This window comes from Alternaria burnsii, assembly GCF_013036055.1.
Source record: "Alternaria burnsii strain CBS107.38 chromosome Unknown 715, whole genome shotgun sequence".
In the NCBI taxonomy this organism is placed as follows: domain Eukaryota; kingdom Fungi; phylum Ascomycota; class Dothideomycetes; order Pleosporales; family Pleosporaceae; genus Alternaria; species Alternaria burnsii.
In genome coordinates this window covers 443,812-462,223 of record NW_024066116.1, presented here as the reverse complement: position 1 = coordinate 462,223, position 18,412 = coordinate 443,812, and the positions used below count along the sequence as shown (strand labels likewise).

At 49.9% G+C, this 18,412-nt stretch overlaps 6 protein-coding genes across 6 annotated transcripts; 4 read left to right on the top strand and 2 right to left on the bottom strand.

Moving 5' to 3' along the window:
* Positions 1–805: 805 nt before the first annotated feature.
* Positions 806–7,485, top strand: GT037_007297 (ser thr protein phosphatase family protein; the record flags this gene model as incomplete). The annotated part of the gene is made up of 11 exons (XM_038932344.1): positions 806–1,590; positions 1,637–2,947; positions 3,009–3,405; positions 3,476–3,736; positions 3,828–3,908; positions 3,953–3,982; positions 4,041–4,166; positions 4,224–4,275; positions 4,808–5,576; positions 6,350–6,908; positions 7,405–7,485. 11 exons carry the CDS (start codon positions 806–808, stop codon positions 7,483–7,485), a joined length of 4,452 nt encoding a protein of 1,483 aa, XP_038784832.1.
* Positions 7,486–9,061: 1,576 nt separating this feature from the next.
* GT037_007296 (uncharacterized protein) lies at positions 9,062–9,761 on the bottom strand (the record flags this gene model as incomplete). The annotated part of the gene is made up of 3 exons (XM_038932343.1): positions 9,062–9,152; positions 9,204–9,535; positions 9,591–9,761. The coding sequence occupies 3 exons, from the start codon at positions 9,759–9,761 to the stop codon at positions 9,062–9,064; spliced, it is 594 nt and encodes a 197-aa protein (XP_038784831.1).
* A 1,320-nt stretch (positions 9,762–11,081) lies between these two features.
* On the top strand, positions 11,082–12,905 carry GT037_007295 (amidase signature enzyme; the record flags this gene model as incomplete). Its single annotated transcript, XM_038932342.1, has 3 exons — positions 11,082–11,119; positions 11,192–12,581; positions 12,639–12,905. The coding sequence occupies 3 exons, from the start codon at positions 11,082–11,084 to the stop codon at positions 12,903–12,905; spliced, it is 1,695 nt and encodes a 564-aa protein (XP_038784830.1).
* A 789-nt stretch (positions 12,906–13,694) lies between these two features.
* Positions 13,695–14,272, top strand: GT037_007294 (uncharacterized protein; the record flags this gene model as incomplete). The annotated part of the gene is made up of 3 exons (XM_038932341.1): positions 13,695–13,780; positions 13,855–13,996; positions 14,078–14,272. The coding sequence occupies 3 exons, from the start codon at positions 13,695–13,697 to the stop codon at positions 14,270–14,272; spliced, it is 423 nt and encodes a 140-aa protein (XP_038784829.1).
* A 174-nt stretch (positions 14,273–14,446) lies between these two features.
* On the bottom strand, positions 14,447–15,056 carry GT037_007293 (peptide methionine sulfoxide reductase msrb msra; the record flags this gene model as incomplete). The annotated part of the gene is made up of 2 exons (XM_038932340.1): positions 14,447–14,799; positions 14,855–15,056. The coding sequence occupies 2 exons, from the start codon at positions 15,054–15,056 to the stop codon at positions 14,447–14,449; spliced, it is 555 nt and encodes a 184-aa protein (XP_038784828.1).
* A 2,384-nt stretch (positions 15,057–17,440) lies between these two features.
* Positions 17,441–18,182, top strand: GT037_007292 (uncharacterized protein; the record flags this gene model as incomplete). Its single annotated transcript, XM_038932339.1, has 3 exons — positions 17,441–17,530; positions 17,583–17,882; positions 17,937–18,182. 3 exons carry the CDS (start codon positions 17,441–17,443, stop codon positions 18,180–18,182), a joined length of 636 nt encoding a protein of 211 aa, XP_038784827.1.
* Positions 18,183–18,412: the final 230 nt, after the last annotated feature.

The following is an 18,412-nucleotide window of genomic DNA, read 5'->3' as shown; positions in this document are numbered from 1 at the left end:
ATGTATGGCATGGCAAGGCGCTGGATGGATTTCTGCTGTGCGATTTTCAAGAACAGGGTCACGTATGATGAAATGAGTCGCGCGAGTTTTACCGAGAATGCTAAATCTGCTATCATGATAACTCTTCGCTGTGTGAGTATTTGCAATAGTAACGATGTACTAAAGCATAGACCAAAGGCCGTTTCCAAACAAAATCAGGCCTCCAGCAGATGCAAGGGCACATTCTGTATCGTGGTGGACAGCAACGCTGACTGATTCGAGATAGAGACCATCCGACAGCCTTTTCCGCCGCCACGAACTCGAGTGCACGTATTGCCCTTCAATTGTAGCCTACAATGGAATTCTGAACGACTGGTTGCGTGGATTCCGGTCACGTTCCAAATTTCATAAGCGCCGGGGGGCTGACCACTGTAGTGTTGTTGGGCGCCACCTGCAGATAAGTGGTCGCAGCTACTCAAGATCGGCGTCGCAGCTGCCTTGCGCCATCATCTCACCTTTTAAGACATCTTAACGACGTCGCGATTCACCCACTCCCAACTCTCCCCTTCTCTAGACGCTACGCATGCGACTACTGCGAATTTGCCTGCTAAATCGACGTTGCTAGTCCCCACTATCGTGGTTTATTGACTTTCGACTTGTCCTACACCACATTCTTCCAGCCTCAGCCTTGGCAGCCTGAATTGAGAATGTGGTGTCATTTTGACGACATATGATCACATTACGGCGTGCGTATGATCCATCTATCGGCAGAACAGCTTGGATCGTGTATACTGTGGCTGGTTGCTAGAGCTTCAGAGCGGCCAAGATGGAGCATGATCAGCCTAAAGTCAAAGCCAACAAGTTGTTGAAGTGGCTCGACAACAGTGGTGCCGAGATACATACACGACCTGGCTCAAGAAGACTACCTGGGCCGCTAGAGTGGATTCTGGAAACGCCTCAATTCAAAGACTGGCGTAAGGATGGCCCGCCCACTCTGCTCCTTGTGGGACGGCCCGGTTCTGGAAAAACTACAGCCGCGTCTCTTGTCGTGGATACGCTCCTGCGCCAGGATAACCTTGGACGTAGGGTTGGCGTTGCGTTTCTGCACGTGGGCACTGGTGAAGAGGAACGTAACGCGGTGCAATTGTTACGAAGCTTACTGTATCAGCTTGGACAGCAACTGGCTACGTCGTATCTACGCAGTCGCAACCAACCGCACATGGAAGATGTCTTGGACATCCTCAGTGAAAGAACTCCGAACCCGTCCCAGGCAGATATGTTGTCGCAAATACTTCCCGAATTAATCGGCAGGTTCGATCGCGTCTACGTCGTGGTAGACGAATTAGATCAAATGACCAAAAATCGTGGCCGACTGCGTTCCTGCCTTCTCGATTTGAGGAACGAGAATCTGCGACTTCTCCTCACAACCAGTCCAGATGAGGGAAGCAGGCTCCACGAAGATCCGCAAATTCTAATTGGCGGCGCAAATGTTGAAAAAGACTTGGACATTTACATCGAGCAAAGGATGAACGATCTGCCAGAATTCATTCACCGTAGACCGATCGTAGAACGTCGTGTGAAGAAAAGAGTTATTGAAGATGCTCACGAATTGTGAGTTACCATGCAAAAGCTGCGAGCTTGTCTAACACGTTTCTAGGATACTTGCTGCAAAACTTCTGATGGACGGACTTATGAATATGAGAGGCGCAAACATAGAACCCAAACTGGAATTCACTGGAGATCTCCTCGAAGAGCTCTACAAACGGTTCATCGCAAGAGTTAAAGAGCTCGGCGACACGAAACAGAACTTTGTCAGAGACATTTTAGCATGGCTTCTCCTCATGAAGAGGCCCATACGAGAAGTTGAGATGCGATATATACTCAAAAGAGATCATGATGGATCCATTCTGAACTCAGATAAGGCAATAGACTATGAGCAGTTTATAGGGCTATGCAAGGACTTCAACATCCTCAACCAAGACAAAAACAGCAATCGTTTTGCCATACTCTCACCGGCTTCACAGTATCTTCTGAGTACCTTGGATGGTTGGTGTCCAGACGCCAAAACCATGGTTGCGAGGCGTTGCTTGGAATATCTTGCCTTGGATGAGTTTAGTAAGGGTCCTTGCAAAACGGATGCTGAGTACGAGTCGAGATTGCAAAACTATAAGTTGTACAAGTACGCGGCACGGCACTGGTTTCATCACCTTCAGGACTTGCAAAACGTACCAGCCATGCTCATTCGCTCATTCTTTATGGATGACAATAAGGTAGCTTCCGCCAACCAGGTCATGTCAGTGTCAGACCAAAAGCCAGCGCAGTCAGGCTATAGTCAAAGGTTCGACCTTCCTGGAAGCGGCTTACACCTCGCAGCACAACTAGGATCAACTTCTGTTCTAGCTCGTTTACTTGAAGAAAGGCCATCTCTAGCTGAGGTGGATACAAAGGAGCGAACCCCTCTTTGGTGCGCCATCGAGTATGACAGGCTAGACGCTATGAAGTTATTGAGTCTTGTGGATCGAACAACATTCACAAGGTTGCTGGAAGGCAAGCAAATCTCACTGGCCAGTGCTCTCGTTCGAGCTGCTGGACCAAGCATCAGGGATACGGCCTCAAATTCTGCTTTGCATATCGGTGTGATCAAAAGAGATATGGATATCGTTCGACTCTCACTCGAATGCGGCATTGATATCGACGAGAAAGGTGCGAATGGTCACACAGCTGTTGAGCTGGCGATAGGGCTTGGATATGGCGATGTTATAGGTTTGCTCTTAGACCACTCCCCTGATACATCACGGGTAACCGCACAAGACTGGTTACAGGCGTTTGGTAAGCGAACTGAGAGTAATGAACCATTCATAATCCAGCTCGAAGAAGATATGCTCAGAAGAAAAGAGATATGTTTCCATAACATGGAACGTTTTCAGATGAAGGAGTTTCCCATGCAGTATTTGAAGAGAAGATTACTGTAAGTATTTGTCTGACTACTCGCTTTTGGCCTACTAAGGGCCACTAACCTTGGGTACTAGGACTTTCCCTAACTCCAGCTACTGGCCTGACTATGATGGTGGAATTTGGAAAATCAACTCCTTGATCTACGCCTTCCCAATCTTGCCTGCATACGGTATCTCTCCGAATCACGACACACAGCGGTGCTCAATCTTCGCTGGTGTGCCCTCTCAAGCACCATCTGGGACTGTCAACCTCTTCGGATACAGGCTGAAAGAGTTGATGATCAGTTGGAATGTAGAGATACGTCCAGATCTGGGTGGTAACAACCGTTGGGTCAGCATCGATCACTGGAGTACGCTGCGCAAGGTTTCGATACCAAATAGCGGGATGGCATTCCTGGACGACCTCATAAAGGAGCTGATAATGGGTTGGTTGAAGTTTTGTGATCAGATCGACATCTACCTTCTCAAATTTGTAAGTCGAAATTGCCCCGTGCTGGCAAGATAGAATAATTGTGTACGCTGACGTCTACAAACAATTGAAGCGGCTCCGTGTGCTCGATGCAAACGGAAAGTCGCGCAGTGTCATTGATGAACTCTTGGTGGATGCAACTACGTGGATACATCTCCGGCGCGGGCATCGTGGCCAAGTCGACACCCTTCAAAACTTCTTTAAAGGGTATCAGAATAAGGTCTACGAAGACGAAGGTTCTAAACTGGTCGCTAACACTATTCAAGAATTCTCAAGTACCATCCAGTCTCGATTTGATAAGTTCGACGAAGACTCATCTGCACTCATCCAACTGGTAAGCTCCACTTTAACGTGTCACAGGATATGCCGTTGTTGCATCCATCTACTACGAAGACAGAAAGACCATGACGCTGACTCTCATCCAGGAATTCAACTTGACATCTATTAGGGAATCACAGAAATCGAATTCGTTAAGTATAAGCATGAAGCGACTGAGCTGGATTACGGTAAGCCAAGGTGGGTATCTTTTCAAACAGATCTAACTTTGTAGTTTGTTTTTCTTCCTCTCACCTTTGTTTCGGTACGTGATATACCTGAGTCACAGTTTTTGGCTGAGTTTTGTTGCTAATTCCAACCAGGGCTTGTTTGGCATGAATGTCAATATTCTCGCAGACAACCCACCATGGTGGTGGTACCTGGTTTTTATGTCCGGTACACTGAGTCTCACAATGCTCGTATGGTTGACATGCAGAAAATACCCTGCTGTAAGTTGCTGCGACGTCTTACCTGGCCAACCGCACGATGCTAATAGGTTTCGCCAGTTGGAAGACAAGGTGGATGCAAAGTTGTCCTGGCTTAAGCCAAATCACGGTGGTCAGAAGATTCGAGATATTGAGTCGGATCTGTTATCGCAAGAGAGGAAGGACAAATGATGGGATAGTGGTGGTGGCTGAGGTTACCATCAAATTCACGGGCTGATTCTTTTCACATCGTTGTACACCGTTTTTTCTACTGCTTATATCATGTCGCACGCATCCTCCGTGTCGCAACAAACTATATTGTATTGATACATCCAATACATGATAGGAGAGTGCATCACTGATACGGGGTTTGCGTGTTATATCGTTTGTCGAAACTCGCTTATATTACCATGGTTCTGGATACCATTGCATGGATGAACCGTACAGCTCCGGGTGACTCACGGACATTAGTGAGTACAAAGCGACTTATTGCCTTAATTAATTCTTTCTACACCAGTCTCACCGCGCTATCCTGAACAGAAGTACGACTACCCACACGGGTCGACCCCCATCGTCAATCTACTCGATATCACTATCTCTATACCGCCCGATATCCAGTATGGTATCTTCGGTCCGCTTTCTCACGATTTCTGACACCCACGGAGCATGGCCTTATTCATCATTCAACCCGGCGCTAGAAGTCGACGTTCTCTTACACTGCGGCGACCTTACGCAAGTCGGCGGTCTTCCTAGCTTCAAGCGCGCAGTAGAAGATATCAAATCGGTCGATGCGGAACTGAAACTCGTCATCGCTGGGAACCACGATCTTGAGCTTGACGAGAGCTGGGTGCGTGAGAACATGCCGGAAGACATGGCCGATCATCTAGCATGCATCACATTCATGAAGGAGCAGAAGATTCATGGGATTCACTACCTTGACGAAGGTACACACACATTCACTCTCCAAGACGGACGACGATTCAGTGTATATGCGAGCCCCTACACACCCGAGTTCAACGGATACGCTTTCGCATACGGCAAAGAGGAGGATAGGTTCAATATTGGTGCGAAGTCGGCAGCCGCTGGGGTCGATGTTGTCATGACACATGGTCCTCCGCTCTTTCCAGTAAATCCAGAATACGACCTCGATGTTGGTCACGACGGAACGCATTGCGGTTGCGAGAAGCTTGCAAACGCGGTGCAGAGAGTCAAGCCGAGGCTGCATTGTTTTGGGCATCTCCATGAAGGTCGAGGCGCCATGCGTGTTTGCTGGACCGACAACGCACAAAGTGAAACCAAAGTTGCATCGATGAAGAGGATAGAGGATGAAGGAGCGATTATCACGGTTGAGAGAGATTCGGCGGGAAGCGAGTCGCTTCTTGTGAACGCCACTATGAATGGGCCAGGAGGAGGATGGCTAGTGGATCTCATGTTGTAGAGGCAAAAGCGCAAGATGACCCATGCTGTAAGGCGCCCCGATCAACATGATAGGGTAGCCGGGGTTATCGTAGCGGCTCAAGTGTTCAAGTGAGATGATGTACGTGCTAGGAGCGGGTCGAACGCGTCGACAACGCGCCGCGCGTAGTAGCTGTACACGTGTCGCATCGAAGAAGCCACGACAAGAGACATCGCATTCTCCACTTGGCGCTGACAAATCATTCTATATACAGTCACATATGAAGCTCAGCAGTGTTTGGGCGGCAGAATGTGGTTCTCGATCGCAAGCTTTGTGGCTTGAGCGAGATGCTTGTGGATGGCGCCAGTGGGCTGACAGCCGCTGCGACAACGATTCAAGCGCATCTCGAAGGCACTACTCAGACATGCATCGGTACTAAATCGTCATCATTTAGTCTTTACTCAGATACTGGACACAGCAAGTTCTTAGTAGAAAGCGCATCGGCCCGCAGCCGAAAAGCTTACTCATGCTGACTGTACTCTTCAACGTGATGAGAAGAAGCGATGTACCAGATGGCTTATCGCGTATCCAAGCCATACTCTAGGCTGTATCATGGCAGCAATTCTGGAGCTCACATTTTTTCTTGAATCTATCATTTTGGGCACATGCTAGTGTCAAAGGACAATTTTACTCAAGCTCGCGACTTCAGCGGTGTCAAAACATACAACTATCCGCCGGTGGATTGCAAGAGTCTGACGGTAATTTATACCATCTTCGATTGAACTCCCGCCATAGACTGATGATCGAGTAGATTTCTGTCCAAGAACATGTCTCCAAATCAGTCCTACAATGACGACAAGCAGACGGAGAGTTCGCAAGACAGTTCGCATGAAGAAAGACTATTACTAGAACCGCACAGCTTGAAGCTCTTGCCTTCCAAGAGCAGAGACTGGAGAAGAAGTATCACTTTACATGCTGTCGTTTTCCTCCTTGCGATAGCAATCACAACCCTCCTCGGCTACCTCATCCGTCCATTCCCCCCACAACCACCACGCATGAGAACCCTCGACTGCGGCACAAATTCTACCACCGCCAGAGCAAACGACTGCACCTACGACGTTCTCTCTAATATCTGGGTGCCAAACCCATGCATCGACCACAAGAACCTAGACGACTTCAAGCGTCTCGCCAAATGGCAAGCGTACGAAACACGCGAAGCCAAGCGCCTCCTTACCGAAGACGAAATGGGCGACGTGGTTGCGCCAAACACTTACTTTACGGAGATCCGGGAGCATATGGTGCACTGCGCGCTCATGTGGCGACGGCTGCATCGCGGCTATCAGGAAGATCAGAAGTACCTCGATCTTCATGTGAGAGCGTTGACGCATACAAAACACTGCTCGCAGCTCATGATTGATTATCTCGAAAAGCCGAGATCGGTCATGGATCTCACTGTGTCGCAAACTTCGCCAGGCTTTTCGGTTTGTCACCTTCCAGCTTGAAATTATGAAAGGGCGGACTTTGGAAGTTGGAAGGTTCACAGGGTTGTGCCGTTTCTGCGTGTGCCAGATAGCTAGAGGCTCGTTCAATGATTTAGCACACCACGTTCTCTCTGATAAATCTGTCGACAGACCCGCATATGGTGTGAGTGATGTGGTCGTAGTGAAAATCCATGGAACGATCACGTTAGTCGCTGTCTTTGTTGACCATGGTAGCTATTGGAGTGTTGGTGGTAGCAGTGAGATGCTTTACGAGCACGGCGTATAGGATGTCCCAGTGCAAATCCTATGGCTGTAGAACGTCAGACACATGATATTCAGTCGAAGTGACACCGTGCACATCAGGGTGCTGCTAACATCCAGCTAGATGGAGGAAAAGACTTCCATTTTCTGGTTTCTACCGCCTCATGTATCAAAATACGACTACCTAGCTTCGAACTCCTCCTGAGGATAACCTTTCTCGCCTCAGTCAAGCCTCCATTCTCAATAATAAAACCCATATACACAATTTAATACGACCTATATTTCTTCCCACCGGAAACACGAACATCAACCCGCAAACACCCGAGCATGACCCTTTCTTCCCAAGCAAACGTACTCAAGTCTCATACTCTTCAGGAAACCAGTACCACCCCGTATGGTAGTAAGCACGTGCCATTCTCGAAATCACATCATCGCCCTTCGGCTCGTACGGGCAGTTTCCGACAGATCCCTTTTGCGCTCCAGCTTTTACAAGCACCACATCAGCTGATCGCGCTCTCAATTTGGCATTTCTTCCACATACTAGACAGACACGTCCGTGTTTCCCCAAATATGGTTGCCAATCCGGATCGCCACATGCCCCCCACATATCGGCCACTGGCACACTCCCACTAATAACCCGAGCCTGCGCTTTGGGGCATGTTTCACGGTTTCTTAGATCATCTAGATCCACTCTTTCTGTGCAGCGGGCAGTGGGATCGTTATTGTTGGTACAACAATGGTAGATTTGTTTACACATTGTTGAATGGTGTATGTAGGGGCTACTCCGTGGATGCTGTTGGGGTAGAGCTAGTCTTGACTTATGGAAAAGATGTCGTTTAGTTTTGAAGGATGTAGTTGGAGAGTCTTGGTGTCTTCACAAAGCCTGAATGTATATTATTGGAGTATAGTAAAGAGTAAAGAGAGAGCTCATGATATAGACTTTATACTTTGAAGACAGTCATCTGTTTGAATGATTCTAGCGGTGCACTGCGTGCAGTTTATCGAAGTGGGACACGATAGGGAGATCTTGAGCCGGGCATGTCGTATCGACAGATGTGTTTGAATGAATTTAGACAGCTCCATGAGCTCGAATTCAAGCCCGCCATGGTTTGCGGAGAATGATAGTGAATGGGAAGTGGTGTGTCGGTAAACACTATTCACTCGTTCTTGTGATGAGGCGGCATCAAGCTAACCGGTGATGACTACTACTTTGACAGATGTAGTGGATAAAAGATTCATGAGCACACTACAAGCGGATAGGTAACCACCAAGCGGAATGCCACATTCAAGCACTGCCAAAAGATAGTGCGGGCGGACGCTAGCCAAGCGAAGTCCAACTATCAGTGCGTATTCTGAACAAAGAAATGGAAGGCCATATGACGACAGCGACAAGTAGCTCAGTAAGCGAGCGAGGACGGAGTCAAAAGATGGCTGGAGTGATTGGAGTGAGTTGGATCGATTACAGTAGCACATACACAGGACAATAGACTCATATAATCGTATTTTTATAGAGCAACTAGGCCCAAAACTATCCATTAGGATTATCGACATTCAATGTCTGAAGAAGAGAACAAAAACGATGATAGACGACTCCAAACTCCCTCGCAATGCAGACTATTTTTGCGTTTTTGACAGATAAAAGAAAGACATGAGTTTTTTGTGTTGATAGTGAGGTGAAGGAGGGGGAACTGGCAGACAGCACTATTGTCAGGCGCATTCCTTTTTCGATTGCTGAGTCTTTGTGTCTCGTGATTGTATGAAAGGTCGAGGATTCGTGATGCTTAAGCCTCCTCGACGGTCTTGGCAGGCTTTTTCATGTTGTTCTTGTACCAAAGCGTAGGAAGGAGAGCGCAAGAAACAGTGAAGAGTACGCTGAGCTATGTTAGTACTCGAACAACTATGACGAACACACTCAAGACTTACCAAAGCGCGATAGCCATGCCCCAGACAGTCTTGGCCTGGAAGCAGTTGCTCCTCGTAACACCCGCCCAATGACCCAAGCTGCTCGTGCTCTTGTTCAGGTTCTCAACCGTCGCCGTGACGAAAGCGTTGGCGTACATCGTGTCAACTTCTGCGGAAGACTTGCCGATGACGTAGCAGTTGAGGAAAGACATGGGTTTTCCCAGAGTGACAGCGCACACGATGAAGGCGATGAGGATTAGGGAGTCGACGCCCGTCATGACGAGGAGACCGAGGTTGGCTTGCGACCAGTAGTAGCCTACACTGACCATGATGTAGAGGGCTGCGATACATGTCTGAGAAAGCATGTTAGAAATGGAGTAGGAACCGAGAAGCCATAAGTGTACTTACCACGCTCAGTGTGCCGACGAACTCTTTGGGGGGCTCAACACCGGTTGTGACGATCATTTGAATGAAGTTGGAGCAGATGCCAATGATTAGGATCATGCAGATTGCCTGGAGGACGCGAGCGCCAAGGAACATCTTGCTCAAAGGCATGGCGTTGTAGCTGGGGACAGGCATGTTGGCGGACTAAAGTTGGATGTTGTAGGGTGGGTGTGGCTAAGGATCCGATGGAGACGGAAGTAGACAGACAAAGCGATTGATGCAGCAAGGAAGCGATAGCGGTCTGCACAGCAGAAGAGAGAGTGTCGTGGTAAGAAAGACCGTTGAATAAATGAGACCCAGATAGGAAACAAGGAAATAAGGAAACAAGACGAAAAAAGACGAAAAGAGAAGTGAGTTGTGATGAGCTGGTTGATGATGTGTTTGATGATGTTACTACGACGCTGCGTCCAGCTCATCTTATACAAGTGAGAGTTGTATGCCATCTCAACAACATGTCGAAAAGAGTAAGGTCGAAATCGTGCTATTCTTGCTCATCGTGTGTCTGGACCACAGTGGTTTCATGGCATCTTGAGTAGTCGCTGCATGGGCCAATGAGCATCGAGAAGCGGTACTTTGTAAAAAATGTCCGAGCTGGCGCGCATCAGTGCGCCAGCGGTTACCGCATTGACAATCCAGGCCATCAAGTCCGGGGAAGCCATTCAGGTACATAGAATCAGAGCGGTACCTGAAGAATGTGGAGCCACAGTTTGATGTCAGAATCGACTGGGTGAGAGGTCCTGTAGCGGCTGTCGCATTACTTCCGCGGTCCCACATCGACCTCCCGCCCTACCTCGCGCGCGGGAGCTATCTGTTGAGGCTCAATCAGATGCGAGGAAAGTTGAAACATTGTTTGGGAGAATAGTTCTGTGCTTTGGTGATGGCGTTGCTGAAGAGACGCGTGTGGTGATGAGAGGACAGCGAGGCTACATGCGTCAATGCTTTGCTATGGGAGTTGGTGGTACCTCGTTGGTATTGGTTAGCTGATCTCTGTGTACGATTCAGATAGGTCTCCGCGTCAAACGTAGGAAGTGAGGCTTCAGTGATGCAGAGTTGTGCTGGATGCCTAGTGGCTGTCATAGTGCAGCGCTCCTGCCATACGACCTACCGATACATGATGCTGTCAGTAACAAGTCGATGGAGGCCATACTGGCTACTATGTAGTGAGAATCTATGTGCAAAGGCCGAGAGTGGGGGTTGTCTCTTGTCGTAAGGCGTGGTGTTGATAGAGGGCGTGTATTGACATGGCGGTGATAAGAGCTCCCCCGCCGGGAAGCTCAATCCACCTCGGGTCAGCTCCGAAGCGGCAGGTCCACGCGACACAGCTCCCAGATAGCAAGACGCATAATCGCGGCTCTCAGAAGACATGTGACTGGGAATCGTTCCCGAGGGTTCATTGAGCTCTTCTTTTGACTTTGGGCTCCATGACTGCTTCGTCTTCATAATTCCACTTACAAGATGGGTCTTTCGGAATACTGGCAACACAAAGCCGACTGGTGAGTTGCTCCAAGCTTCCTGCCCACCCCACACAATCCCGCCGACGCGACAAGCTAACTCTCCACCACCAGCAAGCGCAAGCAGTCGGATCGCGCTTCTAAGATCGCGACACTTCCCACACCGTACCTATACCCTCTGTCCTCACAAGAACGGTCCATCCTCGGCAAACCCATTCAGGAGCTCGTCCAAGATGTCCACAAGCAAATCACCAGCCCCGTCGATATCCTGCGCACGTACGGCAAAGTCGCGATAAAGGCGCAGGAGAAGACGAATTGCGTGACGGAGATACTCTTCCCCGAAGCCGAGGAGTGGGCAGAGAAGGAGGTGAATCTCAAAGGACCACTTGCCGGCATTCCTGTCTCGTTGAAGGACTCAATACAAGTCAAGGGCTTCGATATCTCGGTCGGCTATTCGAGGAATGTTGGGAAACCTGCTACAGAAGATGGAGTCATGGTGAAGATATTGAAGGATGCTGGCGCCGTGCCTTTTGTCAAGACCAACCTGCCTACGACGCTTCTTTCGTTCGAGTCCACAAACGACGTCTGGGGTCAATGCAAGAACCCACACAACGACAAGTACTCGCCAGGAGGCTCGACAGGCGGAGAATCTGCATTACTGGCGTTCGGTGGTAGTCGCATTGGCATCGGCTCAGATGTCGCTGGTTCTGTCCGCGCCCCTGCCCACTTCTCCGGCTGCTACTCGATACGATGTTCGACGGGACGATGGCCAAAAGTGGGCATGAACACGAGTATGGCAGGTCAGGAAGCCATACCCTCCGTCTTTAGCCCCATGGCACGAACACTGAACGACCTGACGTACTTTACACGCAGTTTCATCCAGATGAAGCCTTGGAAATACGACTACACTGTCCATCCACTGGAGTGGAGGGAAGACATCGAGACAGAGTTCAAGGAGAAGAAGAAGCTGCGCATAGGCGTGATGCGAACCGATCACGTCGCCGATCCTTCACCAGCATGCGCACGCGCTCTAGACCAGACAGCCAAAGCACTCGCAGCGGAAGGCCATGAAGTCTTTGATGTTGAGCCACCGTCGCCGTATGAGGCATTGCAACTGGCATCTCAACTCCTCCTCAGTGATGGCGGCAACACATTCATGAGCCATTTCCGCACTGGAGAATGGAATGATCTTGGTGCGGCGCAGTTAGTCTACTATATGCGCCTCCCTCGCTTCATCAAGTACATGCACTACCTGTACGTGAAGTACGTCAAGGGCGATGATATTTGGGCTGGCCTGTTACGTGACTGGCATCCGAAATCCGCACACGAGTACTGGCAGCTTGCCGGCAAGCGCGAGGCGTTCAAGGCAAACTTCTACAAGTGGTGGTCTGAGGAGGCTGACATGGATGTTATGCTCACCCCACCTAACGCGACGCCTGCCGTGCCTCATGGTGGTATGCATGATGCAGTCAGTAGCTGCGGTTACACTTTCATGTTCAACCTGGTAAGTCTTCCTCGGGCACGAAATTACCTACTGCTTTCCTGTACTGACGAAATAAAGCTCGATTATTCTTCTGGAATCATCCCCGTGACACATGTCGATCCTGTCAAAGACGCCTTGCCATCAGACTTCAGCTTCAAGAAACTAAATGGTGTCGCACAAGGCGCGTACAAGCACTACGACGCACAGAAGATGGCCGGTCTGCCCGTAGCTGTACAGGTTGTAGGAAGGAGGCTCGAAGAGGAGAAGGTACTGGCTGTCATGGAGAGGGTGGAAGATGCACTAGATAAGCATGGAGGACGATACCAATTGCTCGAAGTAGATTGAAGATGATATCGGTGGATAGATTTACTCTCATCGACTCTTTTCTTAAAGCGAGCATACGATGACACTTGGCAAGCCGTTGTTCGACAGTCCCAAACATACCATCGCTATCGTATGATTTGAAATTCAAGCCTAGCCTCGCCACGTCACGCCCATAATTCAGCGCGTTTCGAGACACCGGATCCGCAATAATGCAGTATCGAGCTACTCGGCTGTGCTGTAAATGCCCCGCTTACGTCATTCCCGACCGCGTTGTTGATTGCTGGGACGCGCCTGGACTACCCCTCATATAGGCCCCAAGCTTCTCCCTTCTTCAATTGCCATCTCTTCCGATTACGGATAGTATATCCACCGGCACTCGTAGTGCAATAGTCCGTAGCGGTAGTCAAAGTCTAGTTGCCGACATTGCAGAAGCTTCAGGGCAGCGGCAGACAACGGCATCTATTCCGACACGATAATAGCAGGAAGCCTAGAACGTCATAACCAGACCCCATGTATCATGACAGCACCAGCACCCGCATTTTCTTGACAAATACCCGCATCGGGAGATTTGGATGCAGAGCAACCGCTGCTGATACGCTGGCAGTACCTTATTCCGACGAGGAGGGACCGGGCTAAAACCAGATGGATGGGGGTCGATGGAATAAAGTCGGAGCAGATAGGACGTTGGGTCCGTGGGCAGTCTTTGTATAAATACCATCTGTCGACTACCCTGATGTCCATCATCCGACTACTATACCTTGGTCTTTCCTAACTCAATACGGAAATTCTTCTTAGACGGAACCAATCACAATGACGGACTTCAAGGGACACTGCCACTGCAAGCAGACAGAGTGGACTGCCACCCTGGAGAAGGACCAGCAGGCTCACATCCTTTGGTAAGTTTGCATCATCCAAATTTCCTGCTCTGGCCAGGAAATCAATCAAACATTAGTAGCTAATGACCAACCAGCCATTGCAACACCTGCAAGGAGCTCTCTGGCTCGACATACACACTCAACCAGATTATCCCTCTCAAGGCTCTCAAGATCACCAAGGGCGACGACCTTGGCAAATACACGTACAAGGGTGACTCTGGAAAGAGCGTTCACTGCGTACGTCATGCTTCATCCTTTTCTCTCTGTGACTTGTCGAAGGCATGATGAGAACGTCTACTAATATAAATGTTTTGTTAGTTCTACTGCAAAAACTGCACCACACATGTATACCACCAGCAAGAAGTCCTAGGTCCCGATAGCATCGTACTAAGGACAGGATTGTTGGACGAGGGTATCAAAAACTTCCAGCCTGGAGCGGAAATCTTTGGAAAAGATCGACTCGGCTGGGAGAAGGAGGTTGCGCAGACTTTTGAGGTTATGCCCCCATCGTAGATATATATCTTATCGTCTAGGAATGTGAACAAGATCATCATCACCACAACTTGGGCGCATCTATTGCTAACGCTTGTGCAAACGTGCAGGTACCGACAAAAGTGAAATGTGTATGCCGTGAGACATGTCATTCTACGTTGCGCATATGGCGATCATATATCCTGTTCCAACACACTAGTCCTGCAGCGGTGGGAAACTCCTCAAGAAATGGCTGGGGCACTCATAACCTCCCGGGTTGTTGTCCAGATACAACTGATGGTATTGTTCCGCATCCCACCATTTCCCCGCTGGCAGGATCTCCGTCGCAACACCACCCTTCCACCATTGTTTGTTCACCTTGTCGGTAACATCGCGCGCAATCTTCTCCTGCTCGGCATCGTGGTAGAAGATGGCAGAGCGGTACTGGGTGCCAACGTCTGGTCCCTGGCGGTTCTCGGTGGTGGGATCGTGCATCTTGTAGAAGAACTCGAGAAGGGAACGGTAGGTGACTTTTTCGGGGTCGTAGACTACTTGCAGGGCTTCGGCGTCTGCTCTTTTGATTAGCTTGTGTCGAGTCTCGTCGCACAACAGGTGATTACGTACGACCAGTGCGTCCACTGCACACGGCTCTGTACCCTGGGTTCTCGGTATCGCCGCCAATGTATCCAACGCGCGCGTCGTACAGGCCCTTGCCCTTGTACTCCCTCCGGTACATGTGCTCGACGCCCCAGAAACATCCTGCGGCAACGGTCGCGGTTTGCGCACCCGAGGGTACGTTCATGGGCTGTGCGGGCGCATTCGACATACTGCTGAAGGGGCGGAAGAATTTGGTCAGAAAGGACATGGAAAGGTAGGAGAGGAAGATGGAGAGGAAGACTGTAAGGAGCTTCAGATTGGCGTAGTTTGTGGTGTTTGCATAACAAGGGAGAATTACTTTGGTAAGGATAGTTTGTTGTTTTTATGTATATGAGCGATTGGGACAGTTTCGCCGCTTGAGATGGGAAAAGGCAATGGACCGCGGCAATGATGCCATCATTCTGGGTGACAAATCGGAGGGTCCACGCCACCACGCGCCAACCACATGGGTGGCGGGGTAGTTGCTTCGCGAACCTTACGACTTGTCAGATGTGTAGTTTCTTGACTGCGCAACTGTCGCTTTCCTGCTCACTTTGAAGTCGTGAAGACCCATCATACGGCCATTTTCGACGCGTCGAAGCCCTGTTGTATCTGGTGAATTTCGCGCACTTTCCGTTTTGTCCGTCTCGCTGCGCGTCTTTACCCGGACATCAGTCGCAGCGAATTCTTTCACGACCGATTTTTGAAGTCCAAGATACTTCCCTAGCGATAAGGCGTCGATGTACAGACCGGTCCTTCTGACTTTTTGCTGGAGCATTGTCCTTTCTCTTAACTGCTCGGTCCACGTTCACAGCGTCACCTACAACCCGATAGAGCGCTCACGGACACACTTGACACGTCTCGACTGAGCTCGCATCCGGCTGCCCAGAAAAGTCCTGCTGAGGACCTGTTATGAACGCGTCTGAATGTACAGATGCGAGAGTCATGGCGCGACGGTTGCTGCATTGATGTCAGTACTACCGATCGGAATTGCTGTTTCCTTCTCTCCTCTTTCTTGGAGTCCAGGCGGTAAGCTGAGTCCTGGCATTGACTCACACTCATTAAGGTCGTGTATAGAGGGGTATACATCCCGTCTATTGTCATCGCGCTCGACTGATAATTCGAAAACTTTACCCTCAAAGGCAGGTTCGGCTGACCGTCTTGGTCGTGTTTCCGACACGAAGCATGCAATCAATCCTCAATCTATTTCACCTGGCAATTTCACGCCGGTTACATCCTGCGCTGCTGAACCGGCAGTAGTCAGGCCTGGGCTCACACGATGAATCCTCGGTCGTGGCGTGTTGCCGAGTCACCACGTGCCGCAAACAGCTGTCGAATGCATGCGTTGTGACTAACTTTCCCGCTATTATTTTTAGACGCCTTTCTAGACTTCCAGGGCAGATATCTGCAAGGGCAGCAGATCGTATTCGCTAATATTGATTATGTCAGGGCCTCGAGCACCGATGGAACGACAAGCTTTAATATAAGGTTAATCTACATGCCAAGAGCTCCTCACTTCTCCAGATCTACGAAATGAACACAACCACGATATGCTTGCAATGCCAGGCCGCTCGTCTCAGAAAGGCAGAATGTTTTCAGTTTTCGCTTCCGCATATCTTCCGGCACAGAGTTACGTACAGGATCAATAGATGAAAGCCAATATCAGTGCGGAGCTTGCCTTGCTGTTCGGTCAGCTTCATGGTCTGCATGTTCCCAGCTTCCAGGCCCCGTGTTTCTATTCTGAGTTCGGTACCCCAGGCTAATATGCTCAGTTCATTTCGGCTTCATATCTATGTCCACTGCGTTGGCCGCCGGCCATGCGAACAATGACTCGAGCGAATGGCGACTTGCTTGCGTGGGAGGACTTTGGTACACTAACCATAATCTGATATGTGATGGCCGCTGTATCCCCTAGCAATCGCAAGTCTGCTATCCGTATCCACTATCAAGAGGCTCTATCGGTCCACGCGACAAGTGTGCGTCTGTATCGATAGCTATACCGTCGGTAGTCAGTCCTCGGGTAGGTTGCATGCACCGCTGACTTGCGATACCTGAACAGCCGCCACGATGCGGGATATAGTATTGCCGCGCCCGGAAAGCTCAAATGAACATGCCTCACCATCTTGGTTCGGGTTAGCATGGCAGCTGGAAGCGATATGCACAGCGGAACGAGTCTATCACATACCCCAGAGACTGCCGCTTAGCCCGGAGGCTGGCTCAGGATGTGTAGACACAGATTCACGCTACAACTAGTCGAAAAACACGAACTCACCTGAGCAGCTTTTGCCATTTGGACCTATGAGCATAAGCGGCCTGCCGGTCGGATCGTACTCGATATTGCTACAGTTCTTGGCAGCTGTTATCGCGCTCGGGTCGTAGCTGCTATCAACCAAGATGGTGTTGCCGCGGTAGTGGTTAAGACACTCAAAGGTGAAGAGCTGGTGCCGGAGCAATGGTATATAACCCAGTCCATACGCCCTTTGATGATCATCATCCAGCTTCTACTCTCGGCCTCATCTACTACATCAGCTTTGTACTCAGCACTCTCCGAAGATCATCTTCCGATTCATCAACATGAAGTGGCTCCTTGCTCTCCTCCCTCTTGCGGCTGCGGCCCCCGCGCTTCCTAACATCGAGCTTGGTGATGCCCCACCACCTGGCCAGGTACGAGGACTCCTAGTACATGTTTACGAGGCAATCAACTCACACAACCCAGGTCAAGATTCGTGGTGTCAGCTATGGAGGAACCGGTTGCCCTCAAGGCACCATGAGCTCCCAGATCAATGCTGACAGGACCATCATGACCTTGATCTTCGACTCGTACATTGCATCTATCGGCCCTGGTATCCCTGTTACGGAGCAGCGCAAGAACTGCCAGCTGAACGTTGACATCCAATACCCAGGAGGCTTCCAGTACTCCATTTTGTCTGCCGACTACCGTGGTTACTCTGCCATCCAAAAGGGCGTCTCTGGTACACTCAAGTCGACCTACTACTTCTCTGGCCAGACCGAGCAGGTAATCTCGATCTCAGCACAAGCATTCTGATATAGATTCTAATTCTCTTACCAGACATCCACCGAGTACAAATTTGATGGACCTACCAACGGCGACTACCTCAAGCACGACGAAGCAGACAGCACCTCGGTCGTGTGGGCGCCATGCGGCACCAACGGCATGCTCAACATCAACTCGCAGGTCCGCCTGACCACCACCAACTCCAGCGCCACTGGTCTCCTCACCACCGACTCGACCGATCTCAAGTTTACCCAAGTTGTGTACGTCCAGTGGCAGAAGTGCACAGCGCCAAAGCAGTAGATGACTGATTGCGGTTGATTGTAGGCCGCGACATTGGATTAGCTGGCTCAGTGTAAATGGCCCGTGGGTGATTGACGTTGATGCTTTCCAGTGGAGGAGGTGTTAGGGATGAGGCTGACGATGCTATGTTGGAAGCATGTTTCCCATTTGCATGATATTCAAATCTTATTGTGAGATGCGCATCGCACGTTTTGTTCTCCACTTGCTGTGATGACCCACTCTTGCCCCTT